We start from the raw sequence: 16,649 nt of genomic DNA, 5'->3' as shown, positions 1-16,649 counted from the left end.
GTGCGTGTGCGTGTGCGTGTGCACGTGTGTGTGTGTGTGTGTAGATATTTGGGCAGGCCAACACCTCGGTGAAGCGCTGGCTACTAGGGTTTGCCTACAGAAGGAAGGAGGCGGAGCTAAAGAGAGGCATCGTGAGGAGAGACAGCATCTGGGATAAACTCATCTTCAGAAAAGTCCAGGTACAGTACTGTTGTACACTGCAGCTATTTATTTATTTATTTGTATTTATTTCATTTAGTGGCTTATTTGATTGATATTTTTGATTAATTTATACCATGAAATGACGCTAAAATAAGGTTAAGTAAGTACCAAATTACTGTTCACTTTTATCTGAAGTTATCTCAACCCAAACAGGCCTCTTGCAATTGTTTCATACATTCACTCAAACACGATGTGATCTTGTAGATCTGCCATTTTTTTTGCAAATATTCCTTTCAGAATAGCGATGCAAGGGTTCATATATGGTTAAAGTTTCAGTCAGTGATATTCTTTTAAGCTCTATATTCTGATAGTAATCATGTTCAGTTGATGAATTGCAAAATTCTAAACTGGAACTCTCCACCAGATCCACCAATCTCTCCAGGTATTTCTGTTTAAATACCCGGAGAGACAGGGAGACAGCTGTTACTGAACAAACACCCTATATAGCAATGATTACCATCTGAATATAGAACTTTAACTTTTAAACAAAACAAGTTTTGTTTTAACCCCAAAAATATCACTTACATACATTACCGTTAAAGGGATTGTAGGCGATTCAGAGATAAACAAAGAAAAAAAGTTCCATAGAGTTAAGGTGACTTCTAAACGGGCCATGCCGAATATAGGTTCCTTTATTCGGATACAATTCGCGGAACTGCCCGCCCCTGCCGGTTCTCTGAATTTTTATTTTTAAATAGGCTCTTTCATGACAAATTGACCACATATATGAAGTTAAACAACTAAATTCTATCCAAACGCGTTTTCAAACCGAAAGTAAAAAGTTCACACGGACACGGACGCGCACGGATGCGCACATGCGTGCGTTAATTTACGGCCCGACACAAACATAAACAGTAGGTAAATACGGATTTCAGAAAGAGGACTGTGTTTCAATGCAGGAAAACACCCCAGCATCATTATATAGTGGCTGATACAGGGGAAAAAATGCAAAATATATATATAGACATATTTTTCAAATTTAGGCTTAATGTTGCCAACAATCCCTTTAATGTAAATTAGTTAGTCCCTGTTAGTAATGATGTAGTGTGCTGCCACCTACGGGCCACTCTTGGGGGTTGTTAGTAATGATGTAGTGTGCTGCCACCTACAGGCCACTCTTGGGGGTTGCGTGCGTCTCATGATAACTGGAGCTGCTCCCGTCTCTCCTACCGTCCTCACCTTTCTGAGAGCTGCTCTGGGCTGTCAGGTAACACACACACATGTACACACACACACACGCACCCACGCACACATGGAGATTTTACATTTTGAGAAGAAAAAAAACGTGTCTTTGTATATTTAAGTTATTTATTTGTCATATCTACCCTGTGCAGTTTTTGTTTACGAAGCCTAAAAGCCAAACATAAATGTCATTTTTATGTTCCGACATTCAATTGTGACAATTAATGGTCCGCGCTCCAGTATAATGTGTCTATATGTGTTTGTGTGGTAGTTCTACGAGGGCTATGGTCAGACAGAATGCACGGCTGGATGCACCATGAACCTGCCTGGGGACTGGACTGCAGGTAGGACTCCCTGTCATCTGTCAAGAATCACTTAAACAGGGGGTCTGAGTGAGACCCTTAGGGGGTCCTCTGAGTTACTACATGGGGGCCACCAAATCTTTGTGTCATAGGAACTTACAGTGGTGGAAAGTAACTAAGTACATTTACTTAAGTACAATTTTGAGGTATTTGTACTTTACTTGAGTATTTCCAATTTCCAATACTTTTACTTCTACTCCACTACATCTCTGAGGCAAATATTGTACTTTTACTCCACTACATTTATTTGAAAACTTTAGTTACTAGTTACTTTTCAGATATAAATTATTACATTATGAAACATACATTAACCAATTCAGCCCTATTTTATACCGAGGCAATTTGAAAATAGCCGATCTACAAGCTCACAACGCGTCGCAACGCGACGCGTTGTGAGCTTGTAGATCTGCTATTTTCAAATATTTAGTACTTTTACTTTTCATACTTTAAGTACATTTTGATGCCAATACTTTTGTACTTTTACTCAAGTAAATATTGAATTCTGGACTATTACTTGTAACAGAGTATTTTTATATTGCAGTATTGGTACTTTTACTTAAGTAAAGAATTTGAGTACTTTTTCCACCACTGGGAACTTAGCATACATATTCCCGGGGGAACATTAGCAGAACATAGCAGATCTACAAGCTCACAATGCATAACGCTGAGACGCATTTTGAGCTTGTAGATCGGCTATTTTCGGCTAAGAGGTTTGGAGTAGACGGAGAAAAAAACAACAGACCAGGAACAAAGCCAAAGCCAACGTTTACAAACTATTGAGGGTTTAAGTGATTAAATGTATCTTGTGTTTACTAAAGAGCTGTCGAGACAGGGAGACTTCTGTTACTGTACAAACACTCTATAGCAATGATTACTATCAGAATACAGAGCTATTTGAATAATATCACCTACAGTACTAGCTGTTGTGAACTCATAGAACTGTGTGATGCATAGAACTGTAGCTGTAAAATCAACTGACCTTCCCTGTTCACGTTCACAGGGCACGTCGGAGCCCCTCTGCCCTGTAACAGTGTCAAACTAGTGGATGTGGCTGACATGAACTACCTGGCTGTTAACGGAGAGGGAGAGGTACACACACACGCACACGCACACACACACGCACACGCACACACACGCACGCACGCACGCACGTACGCCAAACAAACCTTTGTTCTCTGCATACTAATGTGAATATGATATGTGTGTGTGTGTGTGTGTGTGTGTGTGTGTGTGTGTGTGTGTGTGTGTGTGTGTGTGTGTGTGTGTGTGTGTGTGTGTGTGTCCAGGTGTGTGTGAAGGGTCCTAATGTGTTCCAGGGCTATCTGAAGGATCCAGAGAAGACCAAGGAGACGATCGACACAGAGGGATGGGTGCATACTGGAGACATTGGAAAATGGCTGCCGGTAAAAAAAAAACATTAAAACACTTTTTTATTTTATGTTGTTTAGCTCAGCGGTTCTCAAACCTTTTTCGTGCCAAGGACCATCGAATTGATATGTATTTGGCCGTGGACCCCCATCTGAAAATGTTTTGTGCCAGGGACCCCCAGAAGAGAAGATTTGTGTTCAAAATTCAAAATTATTCGAGTGTTTTCGATATTTTTCAAAGAAATTCATAGCCAACATATAAAACATGGATAAAGGGGTAATGATTGTGATGCTGTATTAATACATTTTGCTGTGGACCCCCTGGAACCCCCTCAAGGACCCCTGCTTTGAGAGCCACTGGTTTAGTTCAGTAGTTCTAAAACCTTTCCATTTCAAAGTCCATTACATTTGTACTTTTACATTTAATTTTTTTGCAGTGCAGTCTTTCGGACCTTGCCACACCAGCGCTTGTACCTGTATGCATTGTATATGTATTGACGGGTTTTAGAAGATTTGTCCCGGAATATGGGGCTGTTTTTTGTTTTATTTTTATTTTATTTGACTAAAACACATACAAAAACCAGAGTTCCAAAACACATCACAGAAGTAGGTCCAGCGTTCTTAGCTAAACCTCTATATGAACTCAAATTAAATATCGTCTGTGTGTGTGTGTGTGTGTGTGTGTGTGTGTGTGTGTGCGTGTGCGTGTGCGTGTGCGTGTGCGTGTGCGTGTGTGTGTGTGTGTGTGTGTGTTTGTGTGACAGAACGGTACCCTGAGGATCGTGGACAGGAAGAAGCATATCTTCAAGCTGGCTCAGGGAGAGTACATCGCCCCAGAGAAGATCGAGAACGTCTACGTGAGGAGTGACGCCGTGGCTCAGCTCTTTGTGCACGGAGACAGTCTGCAGGTACAGCTGGAGGAACAACAACGCCTGTTATCATATCGTTGCTGTCGGGCATATTGCAAAAATAGCAGATCTACACACGCTCACAGTGCCATGGACGTGTAGACGCGTCCGTTGGCACTTAGTCCACAGTGCCATGGACGCGTTAGACGCGTTGGGGCTCCATTTGGTCCTTTTGTACCCTCTCAAGAGTTACAGACCTGTAAGGGTCCATTTGGACCCTTGGTGGTCCCTGAACCTGATGTTGAGAACCGGTTGTTGTGTAATATACTGTATGTTCATTTTTCAGGCATGTCTGGTAGCAGTGGTGGTCCCGGACCCCGAGTTTCTGTGTGGGTGGGCTAAGAAGACCCTGGGTCTGGAGGACAACTACCTGGAGCTGTGTGGCAAACAGGTAGCACAGCACGCGCGCACACACACACACACGCACACATCTCATTCTCTATAGAGACACACGGCCGGAAGCGGAAGGCCTACAAATTTCACGCCCACTTTTGAGATAGCGCCGCTACTCGAGGTCCGTTAGAACGATGAACTGCAGCTGCCAATGCATTCCCTATGAGAGGATATGAGAATTAGCCTACTTTTAAAATATTCCTACATTAACTGGAGACGATATTGATTTAAATAAAAATATGTTTCCAAATGTATGGAGTGTCTTTGTCAACATATCTTCTTGTTTTCTTAATAGTTGATGTGTTTCACATTTAATTTGCCACTTTAACGAGTTACCCATAATGCTAACACAGCAGAGGGTAGACGGCAGACAGATAAGTTGTCGCATTTCAGTGACATCACTGTCTTTACGAGCGCCGACCAGTGGCGTAACCACTGTAGAGGCAGGACAGGCGGTCGCCTGCGCAACTAAGATCTCGCCTCCCCTAAAAAAAACAAATAACCCGAAAAGGTCAATGCGTGCTTAATGTCCTCAAAGTCACGCATCCAACAAGCTTTGAACTGAGCAGATTGGACCTTCTGTTCCAGAGATAATGACCAAAACATCTTGAAAACGGCCACTTTCGCCAGTTTTCTGGGTATTGAAAACCTCAAGGGATGCGTCCGTGACGTATATACCATGCGACCACTTAAACTCTAGATCTCCGATGCTAGCGGTTTTGACATACTGATGGAGTATATTATAGTATATTATATATATATATATATAGTATATGTGGTGTATCGAGATGACAGATATGGGACATTAAAAAGGACAAATTAAACAAATGGGACAGTTTATTAGAACACAAAGAAAATCGCTACAGCCTCAGTAGTAAACCAGTGAAAGTATGGTATTTTACAATGCCTCTCATAGAGATTGCATTGGCAGCTGCAGTTCATCGTTCTAACGGACCTCGAGTAGCGGCGCTGTCTCAAAAGTGGGCGTGGATTTGTAGGCCTTCCGCTTCCGGCCGTGTGTCTCTATGGCCCTCCAGTGTGGTCATGTGAAATTCATACATTGAAGTTTGTGAGTGTTTTGAAATTAACCTGTAGATAGGCTCAGTAGAAGAATCTGTCATTCTTGACTGATTGTTCCTTCTGTTGTATCATTCTCAAGATAAAGGGTGCATTTATATAGCACTTTTATCCAAAGCGCTTTACATAGATTGTGCATTACATTCACACACACACATTCATACACCGATGGCAGAGGAAACCCATGCAAGGCACCAACCTGCTCATCGGGAGCAACTACTAGGGGTTCAGCGTCTTGCTCAAGGACACTTCGACACTGACTCTGGGGAAGCCCGGGATCGAACTGGGAACCTTACGGTTCCCATCCGGCCACTCTACCCCTGAGCCACTGCCGCCCCAAGATGTGAAAGAAAGGCTATTTTTATTTCATTTTTATTCTCTCTATATAATACTCTTGTAGAGACCTTTTCACACCTGGTTTAGCTACACTGACATTTTGAACAAAATACATTTTATTGGACCGTAAATGTAACAGCAATGCTGCACATGCATGTGGGAAAAGGCTGAGTTGTTTTTGTTTGTGGCTTACATCGGGCTAAACTGCCATCAAAAGTCACTATTGATTTTTGCACTGCAGTCAAATAAAATTGCTGTAATGCGATGCATTCCTTTTGTTATGGTCCAAAGATACAGTATGACAGGAGATGCAGCCTGCCCTACGGTATTATCGTGTTTTATCATAGTGTCAGGGAACACATGGTATAGGTACCTTTAAAACAAAGGTTTTGGACACCTCTGACTTATAGTAAGCCCTGTTTCATACTTTGACAATTCTTCTGTGGAGTAAAGTTTAGTTTCTCCTTCGGGGGGGCAGCCGCCTGGTTCGCCGGCTGGGAATGAGCGCCTTTGAGTGTTCTGTGAGAGTTAAAGGGTTAAGAGTTTCTCGGGTGATTCCTGTAGATCAGTTGGTTCTCAACCAGTGGTCCGGGGACCACCAGTGGTCCTTGGGGGGGGGGGGGGGGGGTCCCCTGCGAAATGAGTTAACATAGCGTCACAATCATTATATCCACTTAGCTTTGGCTATTCAAAAATAGCAGATCTGCAAGCTCATAGCACGGCACCGAGTGCCGCGCTATGAGCTTGTAGATCTGCTTTTTTTTTTTTTGCTTTTGGGGGTCCATGGCACAAAATATCCGCAGGCCAAATGTATATCAATTTAGGGGTCCTTGGCATGAAAAAGGTTGAAAACCACTGCTGTAGATTGTAAGAGAACTCTAGTAAAAACTGTAGTTGACGCTTTGCGGAATGCGACGAACCAAGTGCCAGGAAAGACGCGCGACACTGTAGCCATGTAGGCCCGGGTGAAGTCAATTATTGTTCTGAGGACATTTCCTGTTTCCTGTGTCGTCCAGGAAGTGAAGGCGGCCATCTTGGCGGACATGCTGAGGCTGGGCAAGGAAGGAGGTCTCAAGTCCTTTGAGCAGGTATGTCAACACGTCAATGTGATCAGTGGTGGAAAAATACCACAATATCACTACCACCAGGAGACTCTTTGTGTCTCCTACTGGAACCGCTGCCGGTCATCAAATTATTGGCTTAGGAATGAGACAAAAACTAAAAAGATATCCATGAATTATGGAGTGACTAATCGATAGGAAAAAAAGTCATTTTGGGGGTGAACTATCCCTTTAAGTACAGTACACACACACACACACACACACACACACACACACACACACACACACACACACACACACACACACACACACACACACACACACACACACACACACACACACACACACACTGACAGATTGAAACAAGCATTTAGTCTGGATACTAATGTGAATGTGAACACTGTGTGTGTGTGTGTGTGTGTGTGCGTGCGTGCGCGTGCTTGTGTGTGTGTGTGTGTGTGTGTGTGTGTGTGTGTGTGTATGTCTCCAGGTTAAGGCCATCAGCCTCCACACGGAGATGTTCTCGGTCCAGAACGGCCTCCTCACCCCGACACTGAAGGCCAAGCGGGCCGACCTGAGACAACACTTCCAGTCCCACATAGATGAACTCTATGCCACCGTCACCATGTAGAGCTAACCTCCTCAAGGACCCCCCGGCTTGTTGTACATCAGGTCACAAAACCCCCAGAACCCATTGCATAACCCTTGTAGATCTGCTAGTTTTCAAAAAATAGCGGAAAACTTTGGTAACTCAAATCTTTGCTTCAGGGGGGTTCCTGGAACAACATATTTTGAGATGGGGGGGGGGGTCCGTGGCCAAATACATATCATTTTGGGGGTCCTTGACATGAAAAAGTTTGAGAACCACTGATTATAGCAAGGCAAGTTTTTTTTTTTAAACTGTTAGGATTTAGAAAACATTTGTAGAATCCCCAGAAGCAAAGAATTGAGTTATAAATGTTCGCTTAAAAATATATATATTCAAAGATTTGCACACATAAAAATAAAAAATAAAAAATCCCAAAAATAGCAGATTTACAAGCTCGTAGCGCGGCACTCGGTGCCGCGCTATGAGCTTGTAGATCTGCTATTTTTGAATAGCCAAAGAAATCTAAAATGACACAGATGGGTTCCCGGTCTTAAAGGGTTAACTCTGAGAGTGTACAAATGGAACCAAATTGTGACACACTCTCATAGTTACAGACCCCGGAGGGTCCATTTGGTTCCTTCCTAACTATCAATCAGTTTTCTAGGGACCCACTGGAACACCCTCAAGTACTCCAGGGGGGGTCCCCGGACCCCACTTTGAGAACCACTGATTGTTGCAAACCAGTGGTGGAAAGATTATTTACTTAAGTACATTTACTCAAGTGCTGTACTTAAGTACGATTTTGTGGTACTTTTACTGTACTTGAGTATTTCAGTATTGAGTATTTCAAAACGATTGTTTTTATACTTTTGACTCCGCTGCAATTATTTGACATCTTTAGTTAGGTTGGTAAAAATGAGTACCTTTACTTTGTTACTGTACGAATATTTTGATGCCAATACTTAAGTAAAATGTTGAATACAGGCTTTTTGCCTGTTTTATATTGTGGTATTGCTGCTTTTACTTAAGTAAAAACTACTTCCACCACTGGTTTGTAGCTAGATACATGGCGAACACCAATTAATAACCAGACTCTCTAAATGTGAAACACAAATTAGTGAAAATAGCCGATCTACAAGCTTGAGGTTGTAGATCTGCTAATTTCACTACTTCTTAAAAGTTTATTATTATTATGGTATTTCTTTGATAATTTTTTTTATGTATGAAATTATTTTGAAAAATGTTTGACCTTTTTTTTTTCTTCAAATCTTTTTTTCTTTTTCTTTCTGAGAAAATGTAAAAACTTGCAGGAAACGGGAAAACGGGAAAAAAAGGATATTTACCGCGACCCTTAAAAATGGGTTTGTGACCCAAAAATGGGTCCCTACCCATAGTTTGGGAAACACTGCTCTAATGGACTTTGGATTGTAAGATGTACTGTAGCTATAAGTGTACAATATGAGAGTGTTAGTTTAGATAGAAAATCTATCCAGCGGTAAAATTGTCTTATCGCTACGATGCACAGTATAAATGCTATAATTATATATTGATTCAATGGAATCATATGATTAGCCATATTGTCCTCATAAAGGGATTTTAAAAAAAAATCTAAACCACTTTAAAGGCCATGACACACTGACAGCAGAATTTCATGTGTTTCTGGGACTGTCAAACATGCATTCACTGCAATACAAGTTTGAAATATAAATGGTTTTGGATGGTTTGTGCCGCACGCAGACGGTTCAAAATAGAACCTATAGCGCTGAACTTAATGCCTCCAGTGTGGCTACAGCTGTAAACAATGGGCCTCATTCACCAATATCTTTGTGGCAGTGGTGTAGATTGGCACAAAGTCAGTAAAACTTTGGAAAAACGATCCAGGCCAGGACAACAAAAAGTGTAAAAAGAAATAAAGGAAAAGAAAGAAGTACAACAGAAGAAAATACAACTGAAATCTATCAAACAAAAGTGTCAATCTCTCCCCATGGCAGCCTACACTCCTACTGAGCTGTTTCCCTCATATAGTCTGAGAACATTACCAATCAACCAACCACAGTATTCTAACCATCCACCCAAGATGCTCCCCATATTCTCATCAGTTATCAGGATTATCAGGCACCCTGCTTCCCCATAACAGCATCTTCCTGTGCAGATAAATACAAATATATTTAAGACTAAATATAGGCTATTCAGAAGAAATGACTTCTTAAGGATGGTTGGTGAATGAGGCCAGTGTGTGATGCTTTCAGTGGGTCAAGGCTTTAATCCTCCGGAATCTGGCATTTTGTTTTATAATGCAATTTTTGGTCATGGGTGGGATGGCCGACTTTGAAGGATTTTATAACCCTGGCGTCCCAATTTTGGGCGTGTCAAAAAAAGAAAAGGCCTATCTACAACCTCAAAACTCGGTCGCATCGCGACGTGTTGTGAGGTTTCAGATTGCCTAGTTTTGAAATGATGTTTGAAATGTTTGTAGTTAAGTGTTTAAAAGGGAAAATCAAAAAGGGAAGAAGAAGGGGCCATGTCCACAAAAAGCATGTTTGGAGCTGCCATGTACTGTATTTCTATGGTAAAGAGTAAAGACCCAGAGGAGCACTCTTTCCCTGTGCCTGAGAACCACGCTTTGGCGCTCTAACCGCCCAGCAATTTTTGGCGGAGCGCTCAGGGTGCTTCAAGCTGAAAATAGTTCTACTTTTGGAGAGGAGCGCCACTCATTTGAACCTCTTGATTTTGTCTGACAACCCGGTAATTTACCTTGACGTTGAATCGTTACCATGTTTACCGTTGTTTCAGCCAAGCTATCTGTGCTAATAACGCAGGTGACAGGAGTTTGAGCACAGCAACAGTCGACCCGACCATCGTGGGCATCAATAAACGCTGCGCGCCGCATGGCAGCGCCATGGACAAATTGGACATGATATCCAAAGCGCTCCTCTGCTCATTAAAAGGCTTTCTGTGTGGACATGGACCCTTATGGTACGACAGGAACAGATGTTTTCTCAGGACTGCTGTGGGTCATAAGCCATGTATGTGCATTTTATGCATTGAAATAAAAAAAGGGAAAAGTCACATTGCACTGTGACAAAAGTCAACGAGAGTTGAAGTGACTGGGAAACTGTGGATGATTGGAAACGCATACCTCTTCTTCATGCAAATCGTTGCTGTCATGCAAAAACCTATATTTCAGTCAGGAACACTCACGTCAAAGTAGATTTAACAATTTATTAATGTTCCCTAAATGTTGCTAAGCAGCCTGCAAAATCAAGGAACGCTTAGCAAAAAAAAAGAGCGGGCCTAAGCAATACATTGACAGATTGACTTAAAGGTAGGGTAAGTGATATTTTTGGGTAAAAACAAAAAGTATTTTGTTAAAAGGTTAAAGCACTATATTCTGATAGTAATCATTGCTATAGAGTGTTTGTTCAGTAACAGGAGTATCCCGTCTCTCCAGCTCTTTAATAAACAGAAAATGCATTTTCTGGTAGGTGTCAAAATCTCAGCCAATCAGGAGAAAGTACCCATTTTTAATCTTCATTTTTATAGTGTTCCAGTTCCAATTTTTCCTGCTCATTTCTTAGTGTCATCACTTCCAATTTCACTTGTTTAATCTATATCCTGATGGGTTCTCTATCCTGATTGGATAAAATTGGAAATGAAACTGAAACTGAAACGAAAATGCATTTTCTGTTTTATAAAGAGCTGGAGAGACATGGAGACTCTTTATATGGACAGGACACTCTATAGTAACAAGCACTATCAGAACATAGACCCATTTTGCAATTATTTGAATAATTGCAAATCACTTACCCTACCTTTAAGTCAGCAGACATAAAATCCCAACAGTATTTGAGCCTATACGCCAGAGACTCTGAACTAAAAGGTGGAGGCTGGGGTGGAGGAGGAGGAGGCAGCTAAAGCAGCAGCAGCAGAAGAAGTGTAGCGAGCAGGCGAGAGAAGCAGAGATCCAATGAACGGAGAAGACATATTTAAAGGAGCCGCCCTGTGTTAAGAGCGAGGATTCCACCCGCAACAGCAACAGAAATACCTTCCAGATGCACAGCGTCAGTGAGATGCTTGGCAGGCAAATCTCTGTGAATCTGACAGTTTTATGTTTGATGCTGAAAGGGTTTGGGACGCGACGGGGAAGCAGATTTGATTATTTCTTCTGCTCTGGTGTTTTTTTTTCATGGATGACGCACTGGACCCTAGAATGTAGTAGGACTCAGCCATATGAAACCAAGTATCTACATATTATTTTATTGTTATTATTATTTTTTCTTCTTTTCTGCAGATTAATGGCCTACGTCGTCGTACAACAGTGTCACACGAAAGTAGTGAAAATAGCCGATCTACAAGTTCACAACGCGCCGCGATGCGGTATTTTAAAATGTTATTAAAGTAATGATGAAAAGGTTTTGGACATACTGTACAAGGGTTCCACCCGACCGCAACGAACCGCAATGTACTTGCACACACACAAACACACACACACACACACACACACACACACACACACACATACTCACACACACATGGGATTTTATGTAGGCTAAAATTTCTACTTTTGAGACAGACTGTCTATTTTTCTGTAAGTCTAATTTATATGTACTGTATGGTGACGTTTGTGGGTGAATCACTTGTCGTTGATTACTTTGGAATTTTTAAGGAGATTTAGTGTGGAAGATCATAATGAATTGTAAATGATTAAAACACTGTTTCTTCCTTGTTCAGTTCTGTGCTCTCCTTCATTTACTTATATTTTAAAAAGTACAGTTAATTCAGTAACAACACTGTCTATGATGCTTTATAATCACATTCATCATAATGCATTCATAAGGCTTCATAACACTCATTATAAATGTTTACATAACAAAGGTTTTGTGAGTAAGGGGGAGTATAGATGGAGGAAGAGCAAGGAGACAGGCTAAACTAGAAGCGCAAGTCTCCGCCAGGCTGGGTTGCCTACTCAGGGCCCGCAATCTTAGTTGGAAGGCAGTTATTTGAAATTAATCTGACAAATATGACTGATACATCTTGATCACATGACTCCTGAGATAATGTGTAACGACTTGTAATGTACCGTTGTGGAGAAAGTTTTAGGCGAACAAATAATAGCAGATCTACAAGATATTTTCGGCAAAGAGATTCGGTTAAGAGGGGTAAAAAGGACCATAGACCCTGGTCAATGAAATGAATAAAGCGTTTAAGTGTTCATTAGGTAGAAGTGCTCTTGAAATATTGGCAGTTGTCATTTTGATTATGCCTGTCCTGGTACACTAGCATAAGATTGTAAAAAAAAAAGAAAAGCTATAGACATTCAAAATACATTATTCCAGCACAGAAAACATCTTCTCTGCTCATTTTATTATCCTCAAGTGATCAAGGTTATTACTGTGTTATTCCACCAGAGGGAGCTCCATGGACTTTGTACCATGCATGCATGCAGTTATTTTTAGGAGAATCATGTATATGTTTTTGTTTTTTTAAGCTGACTGTTTTAGACTAATAGGCTACTTGTTATGTAATGTCTATGTTAGTGTATTTTAATCTATGTTTCTGTAATAAGTATCTCTGCTATTTTATTGCAGAGATATATTCTGCTATATTCTGCTATAAAAAAAATGCCAATCTACAACAAGGACATTTTGTAGCCTACTGCTATTTTCGAAAAATCTTGAAAGATTCTGAAAAATATAATTCCAAAACTTTTTTCTTTTCAGATGGGGGTCCGTGGCCAAATACATATAAATGTGGGGGTCCTTGACATGAATATGTTTGAGAAACATGGCCATGCAAACGGACTGACTGACTGACATGTCCTCAGTCAATTCAAAGGGGCTTTAGTGGCATGAGATAACATACATTTACATTGCCAAAGCAAAAATGAGACAAAACAACCCTAAATCAAGGCTAGTAAATGTATGTACAAAAATAATTACAATAAAAATAGAATAAAATGGTGAAGGGAATGAATGTGTAAACAGAGCTGTGTTTCATTGTATTAGAAAACTAGCTCGCAAGAACCAGGATAATTGTACATCAGTTCCAAAAAGCTTTATACAGCTTTTTGGAACAAATAAGCAATATTTCTAGGTTTAGCCGTCCTTGGTATAAAACCTGTGAGGCCGATTTTCAAGTGTATTTAAAAGTACAGAGATAGCAGTAGTTTTTCCAATGTGTTTAACAGTTGCTCTGTGCACATTTGATTAATAGACCGTATGTGGTTGTGTTTTACAGTGGCGTAGCCAGGATTTACATTTTTGGGCAGTCAAAATGGGGGGGGGGGGGGGGACATCCTGTCTGTGGGGGGGCAGACTGAGGCTATAGAGCTGCTGTCTCCATACATCCATCTGAGGGGATTACATTAAATTAGACCCACCCTGTCGCGCACTGATTGGTTCCGCGTTAAAACTATAAGCTTTGCCAGAGCATTAGAATGTCCTGTCTGTCGGTATAGCGGCTAGGAGACATGTTAAGTGGGTCAGTGATGCGTGCATGGACGACGGCGCTGGACGCATGTCGGATGCGTGTCCTCCTCTCTGTGGGCTTTGTTTACCGGTAAGGCTTGTCTGTTACCACGGCGACGCACGTGCTCACCGTCTCTGTCTGTCCCCCCTGTGTGTGTGTGTGTGTGTGTGTTCCTTTTCCTGGATCAGCAGGTAAAACCTGGCAACCCGCCCCGGTGGTGGTGTTACACCGCAATTAGTGACTAGCATATTTTGGTTTCTGTTTTTTGTTTAGTTCCACAGTCCATTGTCTGTGAGAAAAGGATGGTTTACTGCCGGGGGTTCTCAACGTGAGGTCTAATTCAGCTGGGGACCCCCTGGAACCCTCGCCTCAAGGTTACCCTAGCTGGGGGGCCCCCAGCTAAATGTGTTAGCTTGCAGATCTACAGTCATTGGACAATTTATGAAAATCTTAAAAAGATTTGACAAATTTGGAATTAAGTTGAGTTTGTTTATAATTCCAGACATTGAATGAAGCTACATATTATCTAAACTAGTAGAATCGCCGTCTATTGTTGGTTCAGTGCCACTGCTAAGGGTAGGAATAAAGAAAAACCTATAAGCTGTCCAAACCTACCTGGAAATCATTTCACTGTCCCCCGCAAGACAATGCCATCAGTCTGTGAGCTCTCTTTTTAGGTGTTTTGTCTTGGCCTTGCTGAAAATGTAAAAGCAGTCAATTTAGGGTTTAATACCGATATCTACGGAAGGCTCAAGCTCTTAATTTCAATTCAAAAAGCTTTATTGGCAGGAAAAGACTCATATTGTCAAAGCAAACATACTGGTAACAACAGAAGTATTGCATTTAACAAAGTAGTCATAACAAAGCTACAGTACAGGGCCTAATATAGTATCAATGTATTTAAATAAACACATTTTAGTACATAAAAAACCAAATAGTAATAGCAAAATTGTACGGCCTAATGATAGTACGGGGGCTAAAGGATGTACAGACAACTTTTTAAGCATACAATCCACAAAGCCACATATTGGGCACGGAAAATTAACCACTTGAACCCTATTGACCAGGGTCTATTGACCAGGGTCCCCTGGGCCCTGACATGAGGCCCCCATTTTTTCCTCTATATAGCCGATCTACAGGCTCACAACATGTCGCAAAGCGCCATAGATGGGTTATTTTCTCAGAATGTTTAGGGTTCGAGATGTTGAACCACTTGAACCCCAGCGTCCATATTCTGGGGGGGAACAGTAGTGTGTGCTTATAGATCTGCTATTCTCGGCAAAGACATTTGGTGTAGGAGGAGGAAAAAAAGAGCAGACCAAGCACAGAGCCAAAGGTCAGGTTTACCAAGTAGTGAGGGTGGGTTGAAGTGGTTACGCTCTCTAAAAGCAGCAGATGTGTTCAGAGAAGAAAGCTATAATGTGGGGCGAAAAGGGACAGACTGACAGCGTGTAAACGAAAGCATGACGGAGGAACGGAGAAAGGGCAAGTCAGTGTGTGTGTGTGTGTGTGTGTGTGTGTGTGTGTGTGTGTGTGTGTGTGTGTGTGTGTGTGTGTGTGTGTTGTGTGTGTGTGCGCGTGCGTGTGCGTGTGCGTGTGCGTGTGCGTGTGTGTGTGTGTGTGTGTGTGTGTGTGTGTGTGAGACAGAAGAGAGAGAGTGTGTAACCATAAGCTTCTGGCTCAGGTTTCAGTGTGAATTACTGCACTGTGCAGTGTGTTTGTGAGTCTGTGTGTGTGTGTGTGTGTGTGTGTGTGTGTGTGTGTGTGTGTGTGTGTGTGTGTGTGTGTGTGTGTGTGTGTGTGTGTGTGTGTGTGTGTGTGTGTGTGTGTGTGTCTGTGTGTGTGTGTGTGTGTGTGTGTGTGTGTGTGTGTGTGTGTGTGACCTGTTTCTAGCAGTGTGGGGCCCCCAGGGTGAGGGTGTGTGAGGATGTTTTTGAAGTGCTCAGTGTTCACAGCTTCTGTGGCTGACGTTCCAAGTGTGTGTGTCTCTATTTATTTAATTTGATTAATTATAATCTTATTAATTTAAATGTAATTTAATTCATTGTATTTATCCTGTGTGTGTGTGTGTGTGTGTGTGTGTGTGTGTGTGTGTGTGTGTGTGCGTGCGTGTGTGCTCTTTTCAAGGCTGAACCGACCGATCATCTCCTTAGTGATTATTCTATCGATTACATTTTCGATGAATCGAATAATCGAAAAGAGCGTTTTTTTTTATCAACAAATCAATTAAGCCCTATTTACGGTGTTGTGCAAAACATGTCAAAATAGATCACGTTTAGATTGTAGATTGGCTATTTCCACTATATATTTTGAATGTTTTCGCCTATAATAACATACCCAACATAGGGATCAATTGCTTTACGAAATCATCGATTTTTGTTTATAATGAATTAAAATGGATTTATTCGATTACGTGTTGCACCCAGTCTTACATTTTATAATAATAGTAATACATCTCCATCACTCGCACTTGGTTCCGGCTTTTAGGTGTAATTACACCTGTTGCTCCAACTGCCTTTACTAGGTTAGTAGAGCTAGAGTTTCTACTCAGGGTGAGAGGAACCTAAAACGTTATGTTGTTGCTGTCGGGCAGAAACCTCGTATCTCCATACTTTTTAAATTAATGCCCTACTTGATCATATCCGACCATAGCCGATCTACACACTCACGTCAAGTCAAATCGCGACGTGTTGTTGATCTGCTTG

General features: G+C 41.5%; 1 protein-coding gene across 1 annotated transcript in view; it reads left to right on the top strand.

The window, feature by feature from the left end:
• The window catches only part of LOC308075960 (long-chain-fatty-acid--CoA ligase 1-like), a gene marked incomplete at its 3' end in the record, with an annotated part of 21,471 nt that extends 13,953 nt beyond the window's left edge, over nt 1-7,518 (top strand). Inside the window, exons 12-20 of the mRNA XM_080416008.1 lie at nt 45-179; nt 1,313-1,408; nt 1,655-1,727; nt 2,746-2,834; nt 3,032-3,148; nt 3,877-4,020; nt 4,307-4,411; nt 6,843-6,914; nt 7,378-7,518. Of these exons, the coding sequence (XP_080272134.1) occupies nt 45-179; nt 1,313-1,408; nt 1,655-1,727; nt 2,746-2,834; nt 3,032-3,148; nt 3,877-4,020; nt 4,307-4,411; nt 6,843-6,914; nt 7,378-7,518 (972 nt within the window). The remainder of the gene's footprint in view (nt 1-44; nt 180-1,312; nt 1,409-1,654; nt 1,728-2,745; nt 2,835-3,031; nt 3,149-3,876; nt 4,021-4,306; nt 4,412-6,842; nt 6,915-7,377) is intronic.
• Nucleotides 7,519-16,649: the final 9,131 nt, after the last annotated feature.

The sequence above is a fragment of the Gymnoscopelus braueri genome (genome assembly GCF_963280865.1).
Source record: "Gymnoscopelus braueri genome assembly, chromosome: 20".
NCBI classification, from domain to species: Eukaryota; Metazoa; Chordata; class Actinopteri; order Myctophiformes; family Myctophidae; genus Gymnoscopelus; species Gymnoscopelus braueri.
This window is presented reverse-complemented; position numbering and strand designations above follow the sequence as displayed.